The 14,480-nt window shown below is 41.6% G+C and overlaps 1 protein-coding gene across 1 annotated transcript in view; it reads left to right on the top strand.

The window, feature by feature from the left end:
- Positions 1–14,480, top strand: part of AACS (acetoacetyl-CoA synthetase) — an 89,763-nt gene that overhangs the window by 63,705 nt on the left and 11,578 nt on the right. The window contains exons 12-16 of the mRNA XM_060785588.2: positions 1,622–1,744; positions 3,042–3,155; positions 3,273–3,398; positions 6,837–6,906; positions 8,780–8,838. Of these exons, the coding sequence (XP_060641571.2) occupies positions 1,622–1,744; positions 3,042–3,155; positions 3,273–3,398; positions 6,837–6,906; positions 8,780–8,838 (492 nt within the window). The remainder of the gene's footprint in view (positions 1–1,621; positions 1,745–3,041; positions 3,156–3,272; positions 3,399–6,836; positions 6,907–8,779; positions 8,839–14,480) is intronic.

The following is a 14,480-nucleotide window of genomic DNA, read 5'->3' as shown; positions in this document are numbered from 1 at the left end:
TTTCTGTTATATTCCAGCTAGTTCCACAGCAACATTGTTCCTGTGGAATTGTTCCTCTTCGCATGCATTGCAGTTGGCACCAGTGGACAATGAAGGCCATGATCACTTTGCACATTTGAAAACACATTGGCACTTTTAGGCTCTGCCTCGCTCTAATCTTCTCTACTGATTACAAGATTTGCCTGTTTGTAAATGTACTCTGCTGTCTTGTGGTGCATGGTCATAAATACTTTGTATAGCTAAGCAACCAGAACATGAATGAATTTGATTATTATGATCACAGACCAGAAGTTTAAAACATTAAAAGCAGAGTTTTTTAAAAAAACAACAAACCAGAACATGTGACCTGAGAAACTTTTAGGGTTGGTAGACATAAACAACTCCCCTTTTTTATCAACCACATATACTCAAGTATAGGCCAAGTTTTTCAGCCCTTTTTTTAGGCTGAAAAAATCCCCCTCGGCTTATACTCGAGTCAAGTTATTTATTCTTTTTCTCTATTATTATTATTATTATTATTATTATTATTATTATTACTACATTTATTATTTTGCTCTATTTATTATTATTATTATTACATTTACATTATTACATTATTATTTTTATCTATTTCTTATTGTTATTATGACATTTATTATTTTACTCTATTATTACATTTATAATTTTACTCTATTATTATTATTATAGGGAATAATATAGGGAAAGATACTAGAGACAAAGTTGAAGTACTTTGGCCACATCATGAGGAGACAGGAAAGCCTAGAGAAGACAATTATGCTGGGGAAAGTGGAAGGCAAAAGGAAGAGGGGCCGACCAAGGGCAAGATGGATGGATGGCATCCTTGAAGTGACTGGACTGACCTTGAGGGAGCTGGGGGTGGTAACGGCCGACAGGGAGCGCTGGCGTGGGCTGGTCCATGAGGTCACGAAGAGTCGGAGACGACTGAACGAATGAACAACAACAATTATTATTATCTTTGTTATTTTACTCTTTATTTTTTGTTTATTACTTTATTTCTTGTTATTATTACATGTATTATGTTACATTAATTATTATTATTATTACATTTATTATTTTACTCTACTATTACTGTTTTTATTATTATTTTACTTTCTATTATTATTTGAAGGATATGTGAGCACACTTACATTGAAGAAGGTTAGAATAATGGTTTAATCACAGTTAGACTGTTAAATTACAGTTTTATGTAAATACTCAAAAACATTTAGCCTACTGATGCCTCAATTAATGTAATTTTATTGGCATCTATTTTTATTTTGAAATTTACTGGTAGCTGCTGCATTTCCCACCCTCTGCTTAGAGTTGAGTCAATACATTTCCCCAGTTTTTTTGTGGTTAAATTAGGTGCCTCGACTTATATTCGGGTTGGCTTACACTCGAGTATGTACGGTGATTCTTGTTGGTTCTTTTTGCTCTCCTTTTTTATTCTGATCTTTGAAATACCAAGTTAAAGTTTGATGCTCACTGGAATTCCTCCTTTCATGTTGTCTTTTCATTCGTTAGGTAGGATATAGGTGTTTCAATTAAAACAATTAGTAAAGTTTTAGTTTGCAACTGTACTTGGGGTGACCTCGCTTCTTTCTTGGTGCTTCCTCCCAAGGTGAAACCCACAACCTCCAGACCCTCCACACAATTCTGTCGACTGGTTCGCCCCTCAAGCCCCAAAGTTACGAATATGTTTACAAGCACATAAAGAGCAACGTTCTTCTTGGATCCATTTCAGGTAGTGTTTGGCAGACCTTGAACCTCCGCTTAGGATGCATGATCATGGTAATATGGCCCTCCATTTGTCTTGAACTCCTGGCCCGTATGGCCAGTGGTAAAAGCTGATGGGAAGTGTTGTGCAGAATGCCTAGGTGATCAAAGGTTTCCCAGACCTGTGCATAGAAAGGTGGCTGTGGACACACTAAATGCTCATGGGGAAAATGAGCTGTGAGGAGGGATTTGATGGTAGTAAGAGAGAGGGCTTATCACAGTTCTAAGTGTATGAAGTTTAAGAGAATGGAGCTGTTGTTCTAGAGCAGACCCTTAGCGCCATTACGTATATTGATGAATTAAGTATGTGGGTGAGTTTGAGTTCTTGAATGATAGGTAAAGGTAAAGGTTTCCTCTTGACATTAAGGGCCGGGCTTTAGCACAGCTGGTAAATCATCAGTAATGATAAGTTCTACCAACTGAAAGGTTGCCAGTTCGAAGCCCTGGGTCAGCGTGAGCACCCCACTGTCAGCCCAGCTCACAGTTTACCTAAGCAGTTCGAAAACAGCTTAGAGGTGTAAGTAGAGAAATTAGGTACCGCTAAAACAAGTGAGGGAGATATTTTACGACACCATAAAAGAAAGAGTTCAGAAAATGCCCAGTGACCAAAAGGAAGGAGGAAGTCCTGATGGCTCTTCATCATAGAGGATGGAGTGACAGCACCCTCCTGTGGCTGGATTCGAGCACAACCTCCAAGGCACCAACATTCTGGACATTGACACAACATACCTCCTTTCTGTTGTCTGTCTCTGTCCTGTCTGTCCAAAAACAGCATTGAATGTTTGTCGTATATGTGTACTGTGATCCTCCCTTAGTCCCCTTGGGTAGATAGGGCGGAATATAAATAAAGTGTTGTTATTATGTTATTATAGTGGGGTCCGACTCTGGAGGGTGGTGCTCATCTCCATTTCTAAGCTGAAGAGTTGTCCGTAGATGCCTCCTAGGTCATGTGACCAACATGCATGGAATGCTGTTTACCTTCCCGCCGAGGCGGTACTGATACTTATCTAGTCACATTTGCTTGTTTTCGAGCTGCTAGGTTGGCAGAAGCTGGGGCTAGCAAAGGGAGCTCACCCATCCCATTGATTTGAACAGCCAACCTTCCGGTCAACAAGTTCAGCAGCTTAGTGGTTTAACCTGCTGCACCACCGCGACCCCTACTGTATCTTGAATGATACGGATCTATTATTTGCAAGTCAAGTGACAGGATTTTGACCTTTTTCAGAGAAGCATTGATGTGATTTCTCCTTCGTTCCCATTTTCAGGAGGTACAGATATTATTTCCTGCTTTATGGGTCAGAACGTGTCCATCCCGGTTTACAAAGGCGAGATCCAGGCGCGGAATCTTGGAATGGCCGTGGAAGCCTGGAACGATGAAGGTATATCTAGTTCAGCAAGTACACACATTTGTAATGGAGAGACCAGTTGCATGATAAATGATTGCTCTGTGTCCAAAGTGTTGTGGAGGAAATAATTTTTCTTGATCCCTTCAACAGGCAAGCCAGTTTGGGGAGAGAGTGGAGAGTTAATTTGTACCAAGCCCATGCCTTGCCAGCCGACACACTTTTGGAATGATGAGAACGGAAGCAAATACAGGAAGGCCTATTTTTCAAAATTTCCAGGTTTGTGCTGAAAGAATTTCTAAGTGCCCAGAGCAGAGCTTTCCAAATGTTTCATGTTGGCAACACACTTTTTTTAGGCATGCATCATTTCGCGACACAGTCATTCAGTTTCTCTAGCAAACCAATCCCTTATAAGAGATACGTACACATGACGGAACTGTAATAACAAAATATATGGGGATGCAACAGATCTCATGAAAACCTTTCATTTATATTTTTTTAAAATATGTGATTTATTGCCTATTTCACATAGACGCAGAGGTTTCTCTTTAGGTTCATGTGACATACGTACTGCAGCCGGCACACTGACTTGTCAGAACACACCGTTTGGAAAGCTCTGGCTTCAGATTTGTTCCCCTATTTTGCTACTGTGTTGATAAAGCAATGGCACTGTCTTTGGCCTCTGCTTTTGAAAGAGTAAAAAGGCAGGATGCCGCATTTCTGATGTACAAACGGGGATTTCCATCAGCTTTTTTAGTTAAAGAAGGACTGAAAGTGTTGATAGGTAAAGGTAAAGGTTTTCCCCTGACATTAAGTCCAGTCGTGTCCAATTCTGCGGGTTGGAGCTCATCTCCATTTGTAAGCTGAAGAGCCGGCCTTGTCCCTAGACACCTCCAAGGTCATGTGGCTGGCATGACTGCATGGAGCGCTGTTACATTCCCACCTATTGATCTACTCACCTTTGCATGTTTTCAAACTGCTAGATTGGCAGATGCTGGGGCTAACAGCAGGAGCTCACCCTGCTCCCCAGATTCGAACCTGCGACCTTTCGGTCAGCAAGTTCAGCAGCTCAGCTGTTTAACCCACTGCGCCACTCGGTGTGTTGATAAATCACATGGATTCATAAAATTCACCCTATGTATGGAAATCCTTGCAAATAAGGAACCATGATGATTTCTCTTGTTATAGTTGAAGTCTATTTGCATTAGTTTGCTACAGCAAACACCCAAAACAAGGATCTGTGAATCTGTAAAACTCTTATGGTGGTTTTCTAAGACACTATGATCCCTGTATCTGAGGGAATTCATTCCTGGACTTACTATGGAAACAGGAAACTGTGAATAATAGTGAAGCCCACTGAAACCAGAAACTTTCATTGGAACTTACCTCTGTAGGAATTGCATATGGAGGGCAAGCCATTGATCCTGTATATCCCAAATCTGCTGCTTGCTTCAGCATCTCAGGTTTTCTGTTGTCTTTGCTTCTAGAGACCAGATTTCCTCCCTCTGGTCTTCATCCAAGTAGTCGGTTTGTTTTCAGTAAATAGTAGTCAGGAGCCATCAAAACCATCAGTGTTTGTTTATCAAGCATCTTTGAGACGAATGCAATTCCTGGTTCACATGCTTCACTGTTTCAGTCACCTATTTTGAGACATCGCTACCTTGCAAGTAGAGCTTGTTTGAAAGGCAGTTGATAAACACACTAATTGCATGACAACCCTTCAAACTCTCTGTGTTTATGTCTCATTGTGATGCTTTTATTTTTTTGTATGTATTTTACCGCTTTTGTCACCCTTCGTTTTCGAACCATGCCTTCATCAGTGATTGATGGCAGATAGACTCATACCCATCTGGACCTCCGTTTGTGTATTTGTGGGGCCCCAGAAAGGGAAGACTTGCCACATTACTTCTCTTCTGCACATGATACTCAATTTTTTGATCCATCCTATTTAACCTGTGTCACAATAATGTGTCAGAAAAAAAGTTATATCTCCTGTGTGATGCCAATTTTATTGTAACTCTCAAGATTTCTTTTTTCACCTTGGCAGCAATGAAAATTCGGGCTAGATGTATTGCCAATATTGTATTGCTGTGATGGCACAATGGGTTAAACTCTTGTGCCAGCTGAACTGCTGACCTGAAGGTTGGCAGTTCGAATCTGCGAGACAGGGTGAGCTTCCGTCTGTTAGCCCCAGTTTCTCATGCGGGGACATGACTGAAGCCTCCCACAGGGTGGTAATACATCCGGGTGTCCCCTGGGCAACGTCTCTGTAGACTGCCAATTCTTTCACACCGGAAGCAACTTGCAGTCTCTCAAGTTGCTCCTGATACAATAATAATAATAATAATAATAATAATAATAATAATAACAACAACAACAACAACAGTTATGGAGAGCTCTTAGCTAAGGAACATCATCTTGAGTGTTATACTGTTATCTTAATACTATTGAACTTTAGTAGGCAATATTTGTATGAGATTGTTTTTTGTAGTACCTTTATAATGTTTTATATTCCTGCCCTTTAATATTGTTTTACTATTTCATCGCATAATTATCACCATCATGTAATACTCGCGCCCTTGTTTTTGGGTGCCATTTTTTTAAAAAAAAATCCTCACATAATAGTTGCTATCCCCATTTGGGGCTTATATTTTCCCTCCCTTCTTTCTCCAAAGGCAAGGCAGTTTAAAAACTACAAAATGGAGGTCTTAGAAGCTCCACTCATCTCTCCTCCCTCCTCCTCTCCTTCCTTCTTTCTCTGAAGGCAACACAATTCACAAAATCTGGAATGGAGTTCTTTGGAGGAAGGAAGGAAGATCTGAGTTCCAGAGACCTCCGTTTCAGGTTTTTAAACACTGCCTTAAGGCCTCAGGGGAAGAAGAGAAGAGGAGCTTCAGAGATCTTCATTTTATAGTCTTGAAACTCTCTTGTTTCGAAGAAAGGAAGGAAGGAAGGAAGGAAGGAAGGAAGGAAGGAAGGAAGGAAGGAAGGAGGGGAAAGTCAGCCCCAAATGTTTGGCACAAATATGCGATATGCCCAAATTTGAATACTGGTCATTTGGGAGTTGTAGTTGCTGGGATTTATAGTTCACCTACAATCAAAGAGCATTCTGAACTCCACCAATGATGGAATTGGGCCAAACTTGACACACACTTGACACACACAACTCCCATGGGCAACAGAAAATACTGGAAGAGTTTGGTGGGAATTGACTTTGAGTTTTGGAGTTGTAGTTCACCTGCATCCAGAGAGCGCTGTGGACTCTTAACAGTGATGGATCTGGACTAAACATGGCATGAATACTCAATATACCCAAATGTGAATACTAGTGGACTTTAGGGAAAATAGACCTTGGCATTTGTGAGTTGTAGTTGCTGATATTTATAGTTCACCTACAATCAAAGAGCATTCTGAACCTCACCAACAATAGAATTGGGTCATACTTCCCACACAGAACCCCCATGACCAACAGAAAATACTGTGTTTTCCGATGGTCTTTGGCAACCCCTCTGACACCCTCCTCACAACCCCCCCAAGGGTCCCAACCCCCAGGTTGAGAAAAGCTGGTCTAGGCATTAATAAACAAATGGTCTAATAATGTTTCCATTTTCAGCTGTGAGCTGTTTTTGTAAATATTTCAGGCAGCTTTGTGACAGCCAGGTCTGTAGTCCTAATCCAATGACCTGGTTGACTTCCTTTGTGGCTTTCTCTGGACAGGTGTTTGGGCTCATGGCGACTACTGCAGGATCAACCCCAAGACAGGAGGCATTGTCATGCTTGGCCGCAGGTAAGCCGTCCGTTCGGCCCGATGGGATGAGAAGGGCGTTCCATCGACTATTAGCTTGGCTTGCTGCTCACCTGTTGGCAAAAGAGGTGCCAAGTTGACTTGGATGGAATTTTCGAAGCTATGCCAGAACATTTCACAAAGCTATTCTTCTCCTCCTCCCACCACTTCTTGTGTGTTCGGCATCCTCTGGTTCTCCCAAAGTTGGAACAAAGGGATTGTTACCCCAGAGGCTAGCTTCTCCTTGGGAGGTTAAAGCAGAGTCCTAGCCAAGAAGCAGGAAAGATTTTAGAGAATTTGAGTACTTGTCTCCATTGCCAGCTTTCTGTCCTGCCTATTTTGCCAAATACCACTATGCAGTTTGGCATTCTTCATGATGTTAAGCAAAGCTTAGCAAAATGTTTGTTCCCTCTGAGGGCCAAGCTACCTAAGTCCATGACATTGAACGTGCAATTTTTGTTATTATGTTACTTCAGGTTGATTCTGACCCTCTATTATACGGCGATATCTAATCAGCCAGGATTGCCCCCATTGCTTTCCTCTATGAAAGTGGTTCCCAACCTTTTTTTGACCAGGGACCACTTGATCAGGGACCACTTTGACCAGGGACCGCTCTCCAACATTAGTACCAAAAGGGTTACGAATGTATTTTTGGTCAACTTTAGATTCGATTTGGTTATTTGGGGTGCTGATTCTGAAAATTGCACTGGATAGACCACATCAGCTCTAGTATCTGATACAGAACATATGCCATCCAGCAGTCACCATCTTCTTGCCCTCAGAAAACCATATTTAATAATCTAGAGCTGATGTGGTAGTAGTAATCTTTCATGGGTAGTCAGCTTCTCCCCTCCCAACATCCCCGTTGCCTCGGCACTATAAGAGGGTTTCACAAGACTAGTCGCTCTAGTTGCTGTGTGGTTTCAAGACAATGGTGTAATAATGGTGAGGCTGCGGACCATATTTTCATTTTTGCTGATCACTGGTGGTCCATGGACCACAGGTTCGGAACCACTGCTTTAAGACCAAGAGAGAGATTGACTTGCTAAAGTCAGAGTTTTTGGTTAAATTCCTAAAGTTGGAAGAGAGCCCCAGGGCCATCCGGTCCAATCCCATTTAGTCACGCTAGAACACATAGTCCAAGCACTCCCAACAGATGGCTATCCAGCCTCTTCTCAGAAACCTCCAGAGAAGGAGCCTCCATTCCACTCCCAGGCAGCATATTCCACTGCCGAACAGCCCTTATTGTCACGAAGTTCTTCCCAATGTTTAGATATGAAGGCATGGAGTAGATTTTCCTTCACTTGCCCATTTGCTTTAAGAAATACTTGAGATATTTTGTGTATGCCCTTTGTTCCCTATTGTTGGGTGGCACACCAATGGCACAATTGTTGAAATGTTAAGCAGCAAGAACTTGCCACGATACTGTCATCTTTAGTGGCACTTCTTCACTTCCGACTAGTTTCACCTGTATTTGCTTAATATGGCTCTTCCTGCTCCCTTCAGGGGTTGTACTGAGCCTTTAGAAAACGTCTTTAATCCTCCTGTTAAACTACCTTTCTGAGATTCCCTTGGGTATAAGCCACAGCAGTTAAAGCTGTTTAGATTTACAGCTCATATATACTCTCTGTTCTTTTTTCTTCATCTTTTCTTGTTTAAACCTTTGGAAAACTTGGTTCTTTGTGGTACGCGTTGTTATGGAAGAACAATCTCTTGTAAGACAGTTAAATCCTAGCCTAGGGATTGTTCTCTGTTGCATATTTTAACTCAGCTGGCTGCCTGAGATTCAAGATGAGTTGTGTCTGGTTTTGCTTCTTCATCAAACCTTGACTGTATCTTAATGATTTTTTTTCCTGTCGGACTTGTCTTTCCCCAGCGATGGCACCCTGAATCCAAGTGGAGTCAGGTTTGGGAGTTCGGAGATCTATAACATCGGTATGTAATTTACATGTTACCCTCCCTTCTTCCCATCCCTGAATTCTAATTTTCACCCAGTTTATCACCTGTAACATTGTCTTCCTTCAAGAATCAGAAGGCTGTGTTTGCAGGATAATCCCGTTCTTAGCTTCACAGCAATCTTGTGATGTGAGTTAAACTGTGGGATTTGTGGGAGCATGGATAAAATGTCTGCTTCTCGGATCACATGCTCTGCCCTATACAACTTGCTTGAGTTCTTCGCCATGGGAATGTTCTGAGGGTGTCAGAGAAGCAGTTTTATTTACTACCAGATTAGGAACCCAGCAGTGTCTGGGTTAGATATTTTGAATGCTATTTATTTGAAATAGTCATTGTTTGGTTTTGGATTTTTTGAATGGTCCCATTACAAAATGCATAAAGATGTGGGTAAATTATAACTTCTGTTATCTCTGTCATTGTCCCCAAACCACAACAGTATTTGGTCATGGGAGGATTTGTGTGCCAAGTTTGGTCCAGATCCATTGTTGATGGGGTTCATAGGGCTCTCAGGATGTAGGGTGACTACAACTCCCATCACCCAGGGTCAATTCCCCCCCAAACCCCACCAGTATTTTCTTTTGGTCATGATGAGTTTGTGTGCAAAGTTTGTTCCAGATCCGTTGCTGGTGGGAATCAGAGAGCTCTCTGGATGTGAGAGCCACCTTGGACAAGACAAACGTTGGGTTGCTGTGAGTTTTCCAGGCTGTATGGCCATGTTCCAGAAGCATTCTCTCCTGATGTTTCACCCAGATCTATGGCAGGCATCCTCAGAGGTTGTGAGGTTTGTTGGAAACGAGGCAAGTGGGGTTTATATATCTGTGGAATAATGTCCAGAGTGGGAGAAAGAACTCTTGTCCAACAGGCAAGTGGGAATGTTGCAATCCCTGGACATTCCACAGATATATAAACCCCACTTGCCTAGTTTCCAACAGACTTCACAACCTCTGAGGATTTTTTTTTCATGTCAGAAGTGACTTGAGAAACTGCAAGTCACTTCTGGTGTGAAAGAATTGGCTGTCTGTAAGGATTTTACCCAGGGGATGCCTGGATGTTTTGATGTTTTACCATCTTTGTTGGAGGCTTCTCACATGTCTCCACATGGGGAGCTAGAGCTGACAGAGAGAGCTCATCCATGCTCTCCTCGGATTCAAACCTCCGACCTGTCGGTCTTCAGTCCTGCCTGCACAATGGTTTAACTCACTAAACAGATATCTTTAAAACTAGTGTTACTACAAAGTTGTCATGTTACTATATTCTTAATTGTAAAATAAAATAAAATGATATACATAATCTGACTATTATTTATTATAGTCAGATTATGTTTATCATTTTATTTTGAACTTCATATCATTACAATTAAGAATATAGTAACAGGACAACTTTGTATTGGCAGAAGGGCTTAACCCATTGCGCCACTGGGGGCTCCTACCTCTGAGGATGCCTGCCATAGATGTGGGCGAAACGTCAGGAGAGACTGCTTCTGGAACATGGCCAGACAGCCCAGAAAACTCACAGCAACCCAGTGATTCCAGCCATGAAAGCCTTCAACAACACATTCAAACATCAGTAGAATGTGGGAATTTCCAGTTATAATATAGGTGCAGTTATGTGTGCTACGGCCACTTTCTTCAACCTTGTTAGCTCTTATGAATTGACTCAAGAAGTCCCAGGAAGTTGCCAGTGTCTTCCAGTACTCTGTTTGAAAACCTCTATGCTGCCCTTAATTCCAGTTGGGTTGTTTGCAACATTATCCTGTGGAACACATGATTTTTGCAGAGGAGAGAAAGACAGGACAGATGTTTGCATTTTAAGGCCCAGAATGAAACCTCGATGCTTCCAAGGATGGTTCTGAAAGCACTGGGGTATTTTGTGAACCTTTACAAGAAAAGCAAGCCTCGCCAGGATGAAATCGTCACCTTGGGGATGCATTGCCAGTCCCCGTCTTCCACGGACGTGGCATTTGTGCAACGAAGCGTGCATTGCTAGGATTGTCTTGAACCATCTGGCGTGAGCAATCCCTCAGCCCTGGTGCCTTGGCGCTGTCTTTCGAAGCGAGAGCCAACACACAGGCCCTGCTTGTCTGGAGCGAAGCATCCTTAATGGATCCCTTTGACTGATCTCTGCTGCCATCATTTTTGCTTGTGCACAAAGGGGTTGTCAGCACACGCCCATGAAGTCGCCGGAGGAGCCAACATTAAGGAAGGGAGGGAAGGCGCAATGGGGTCGAAAACGGGGACGGAGTGAATTGGAGCATTGTTTGGCTGTAATTTTCTCTTCCTTGTGTGGGCTGCAGTTGAACTTTAGTGGCCTTTCCTTTTCAACCCCTGTTGTTCCACCGCCTCCTTTTTCTTGAAATGCTCTCTCTGTTATATGGTGTTGTTTTGGGATTGACGAGGAAAAGAAAGTTGAGAAATACAACCTTAGAATCTGGATTTTACACAATATACGTGACCAGTAAAAGCATCCAGGATTAATTTCTGTGGGTGTTATACCACTTTTCCGAAATGCAAATTCATCCACGGCAGTGAGTAATCGTCTTGCATCTTAATACCAATTGTTAATTTCTTTTCTGCCCAACAGACCTCCCATATGAAGCACAATACAATATATCATATATATATTAAGTAGATTTAAAAAACCCTTTAAAATAACTGCATGAAAACCAATTTGGAGAATAAGTGCTATAAAACAACATATAATACAATACAATTAACATAAACTAACAGTACAACTACAAACTACCTTGCTAGGCTATACTAAAGCACCCACAATACACAAAAATAACAAATAAAAAGGGGGAAAGACACATGACTTCCAAATTTCCAGCTAATGGTTATACTTATTCAGTTATTCAAATATTTCTGTTTTGCTGGTTATTTTGATAAATATATATTCAAAGTGATTTAAGTGCATCTTTCTAGGATCCAAAAGAGCTTTGTCTGAAGGGCTGTTTGATGCTGTAAAAAGGTGTGGGTTTGTATGCAAATTTGAGGCTAAATCACTTTAATCCTGGGACAGATTATTGAGATCAGTGAGATTTACATAAATGGTGAATAATAAATCCCATTAATCTATTTGGGTTTATTCTAGCTGGGAGCATAATTGGATTTTGCACATACACACCATGTCCCAAAAGTGTATACACCTTTAACAGCTAACAACAACAACAACAACAACAACAGAAAAACTCAAGTCAGTATCAAGACCTCAAAATTGAACTGCAAAGACTCTGGCACATACTAGTACAGGTGGTCTCGGTGGTAATCGGCACACTGCATGCCGTGCCAAAAGATCTCAGCCGGCATTTGGAGACATAAACATTGACAAAATCATGATCTGTCAACTTCGAAAGGCCACCTTACTTGGATCTGTGCACATCATTCAAAAATACATCACATAGTCCTAGACACTTGGGAAGTGTTCGACTTGTGATTGTGTGATATGAAATCCAGCATGTATATATCTCATTTGCTGTGACATACTGTGTTTTTGTGTCAGAATAATAATAATAATAATAATTGATACATATAATAAAAGTGAAAACATATATGTGTGTTGTTGGGATTTCCACTTACAAAGACAATCTCCTGCCTCCACAAACAGCTATAGCTCCCACTATTCAGGAGACACCAAAGGCCCTCCCTCCAATGACATTACAGGTTATAGGGAGAACCATGAACATGTCCAAGAACCCTGTCAATGTCCTCCACAAACACCATACTGCCCACCACCCAAGGCTTTCATTTGGGGATAATTTCTTCCTAGATTTTACGTGTTTCCTCCACCACAGGCATCCCAGTGTTTCTTACTCTCTTCATTGGAGTGAAATTTGCATGACTCCGCCCACTGCCTCTCCCATAACCCTTCCCTATTCTTTTCTATGGCACACAGCAAACAGAGCAGAATTGATCAGCAACTGAACATACTAGAGAGGATTGGGGAGAATTCACCGTGATTTATAGGAGTTGTAGGTACAGGGATGTATAGTTCACCTGCAGTATAAGAGCACTCTGAACTCCATCAACGATGGACCTGGAACTAACTTGGCACACAGAACCCCCATGACCAACAGAAAATCCTGGAAGTCTTTGGAGGGATTTATAGGAGTTGTAGTTCACCTACATTCAGAGCGCACTATGAACCCAAATAACAATGGAGCTGGACCAAACTTGGCATCCATATCTGATTTGAATATTGGTGGGTTTTGAGTGGAATTGGCCTGGACATTTTGGGAGTTATAGCTACTGGGATTTATAGTTCACTTTCAATCAATGAGCACTCTGAACTCCACCAACGATGGAATTGGACTACACGTGGCATATACAGCCCCCATGATTGCTGGAGGTCTTTGTGGGAAATTCACCTTGATTTGGGGGAGGTGTAGTTCACCTACATCCAGAGAGCACTGTGAACCCAAACTGATGAATCTGGACCAAACTTGGCACACATACCTGATATGCCAAAATTTGATTCCTAGGGGTGGGGTTGGGAGGAAATGACCTTCCTTCCTGGGAGTTGTAGTTCACCCATAACCAGAGAAACTGTGACCTCCACCAATGATGGACCTGGACCACACTTGGTACACAGAACCCCCTTGACTAACTCAACCTATTGGAGGGGTTTGAGGGCACTGACTTACCATAGTGGGAGTTGTAGTTTACCCTACAGCTAGAGAGCACACTGAACCCCACCGAGGATGCATCTAGAGCAAACTTGCCCAACATAACAAACTTTAAGTACTGATGGAGTTTTTTTTAGGTTAACCTGGCATGATGTAAGTTGTAGTTCACCCACAACTTTATGCATTATGTATAATTAAAAACTGACTTTTTCAAATAACCCAGGCAACGCTGGATACCCAAGCTAGTAATAATAATAATTTACTTGTTACCTGCCTCTCCTCGCAGCTCGAGGTGGGTTACAACACAGTTAAAACATTCAGGTGAAACACAATACTATAAAAGACATGTATTAAAATCCATAGTACAAAGATTAAAATACGGTACGAATAGAATAGTAGTTATGGTGATTATTTGTAAAAGTAAGTCAGTATATATATTGAAGAATGAATGTTATAGTAATGATTTAATCAGAGTTACAAAGCCCATCTTAAATTACAAGTTTGTCTAAGGTTCAAATTGTTCTTCCCACGCAGCAATGCACTGAGCTCATTGTTAAAGCAAAGTTTCAAATCTCACTTAACGTTTCTCTTGTGATTTTGTGACACTTCTCTGCTATTGTAATCTTTAATCCTGCTAAGAGTGTATACATTTTCTGGGGGAAAAATGTAATATCCCCAGAATTATAAAATAAGGGTGTGTATCATCTTTAATACAAGCAGCTCAGCCGTCACATTATTTATATTCCACCTTTCTTCCCGGCTGGAAGTCAAGGTGGGAACAAGGAAAACGGTCTTCTTGGTGACTTCGCCTCTCAGGCTTTGGAGCTCCTTCCCAAGAGAGACCAGGGTGGAGTGATACTGCCTAATCCAGTTCCGCAATCCAGATTATTATTATTTGAACTAGATTATGAATCGACACTACGATATAATCCAGTTCAAAGCAGATCACCTAGAACTTGGAAGTCCCTGAACAGACTCAGGAGTGGAGTGGGCAGATCAA

Source organism: Anolis sagrei, chromosome X, assembly GCF_037176765.1.
Source record: "Anolis sagrei isolate rAnoSag1 chromosome X, rAnoSag1.mat, whole genome shotgun sequence".
NCBI lineage: Eukaryota > Metazoa > Chordata > Lepidosauria > Squamata > Dactyloidae > Anolis > Anolis sagrei.
Note: the sequence above shows the minus strand (reverse complement) of the source record. Positions and strands in the feature narration are given on the sequence as shown.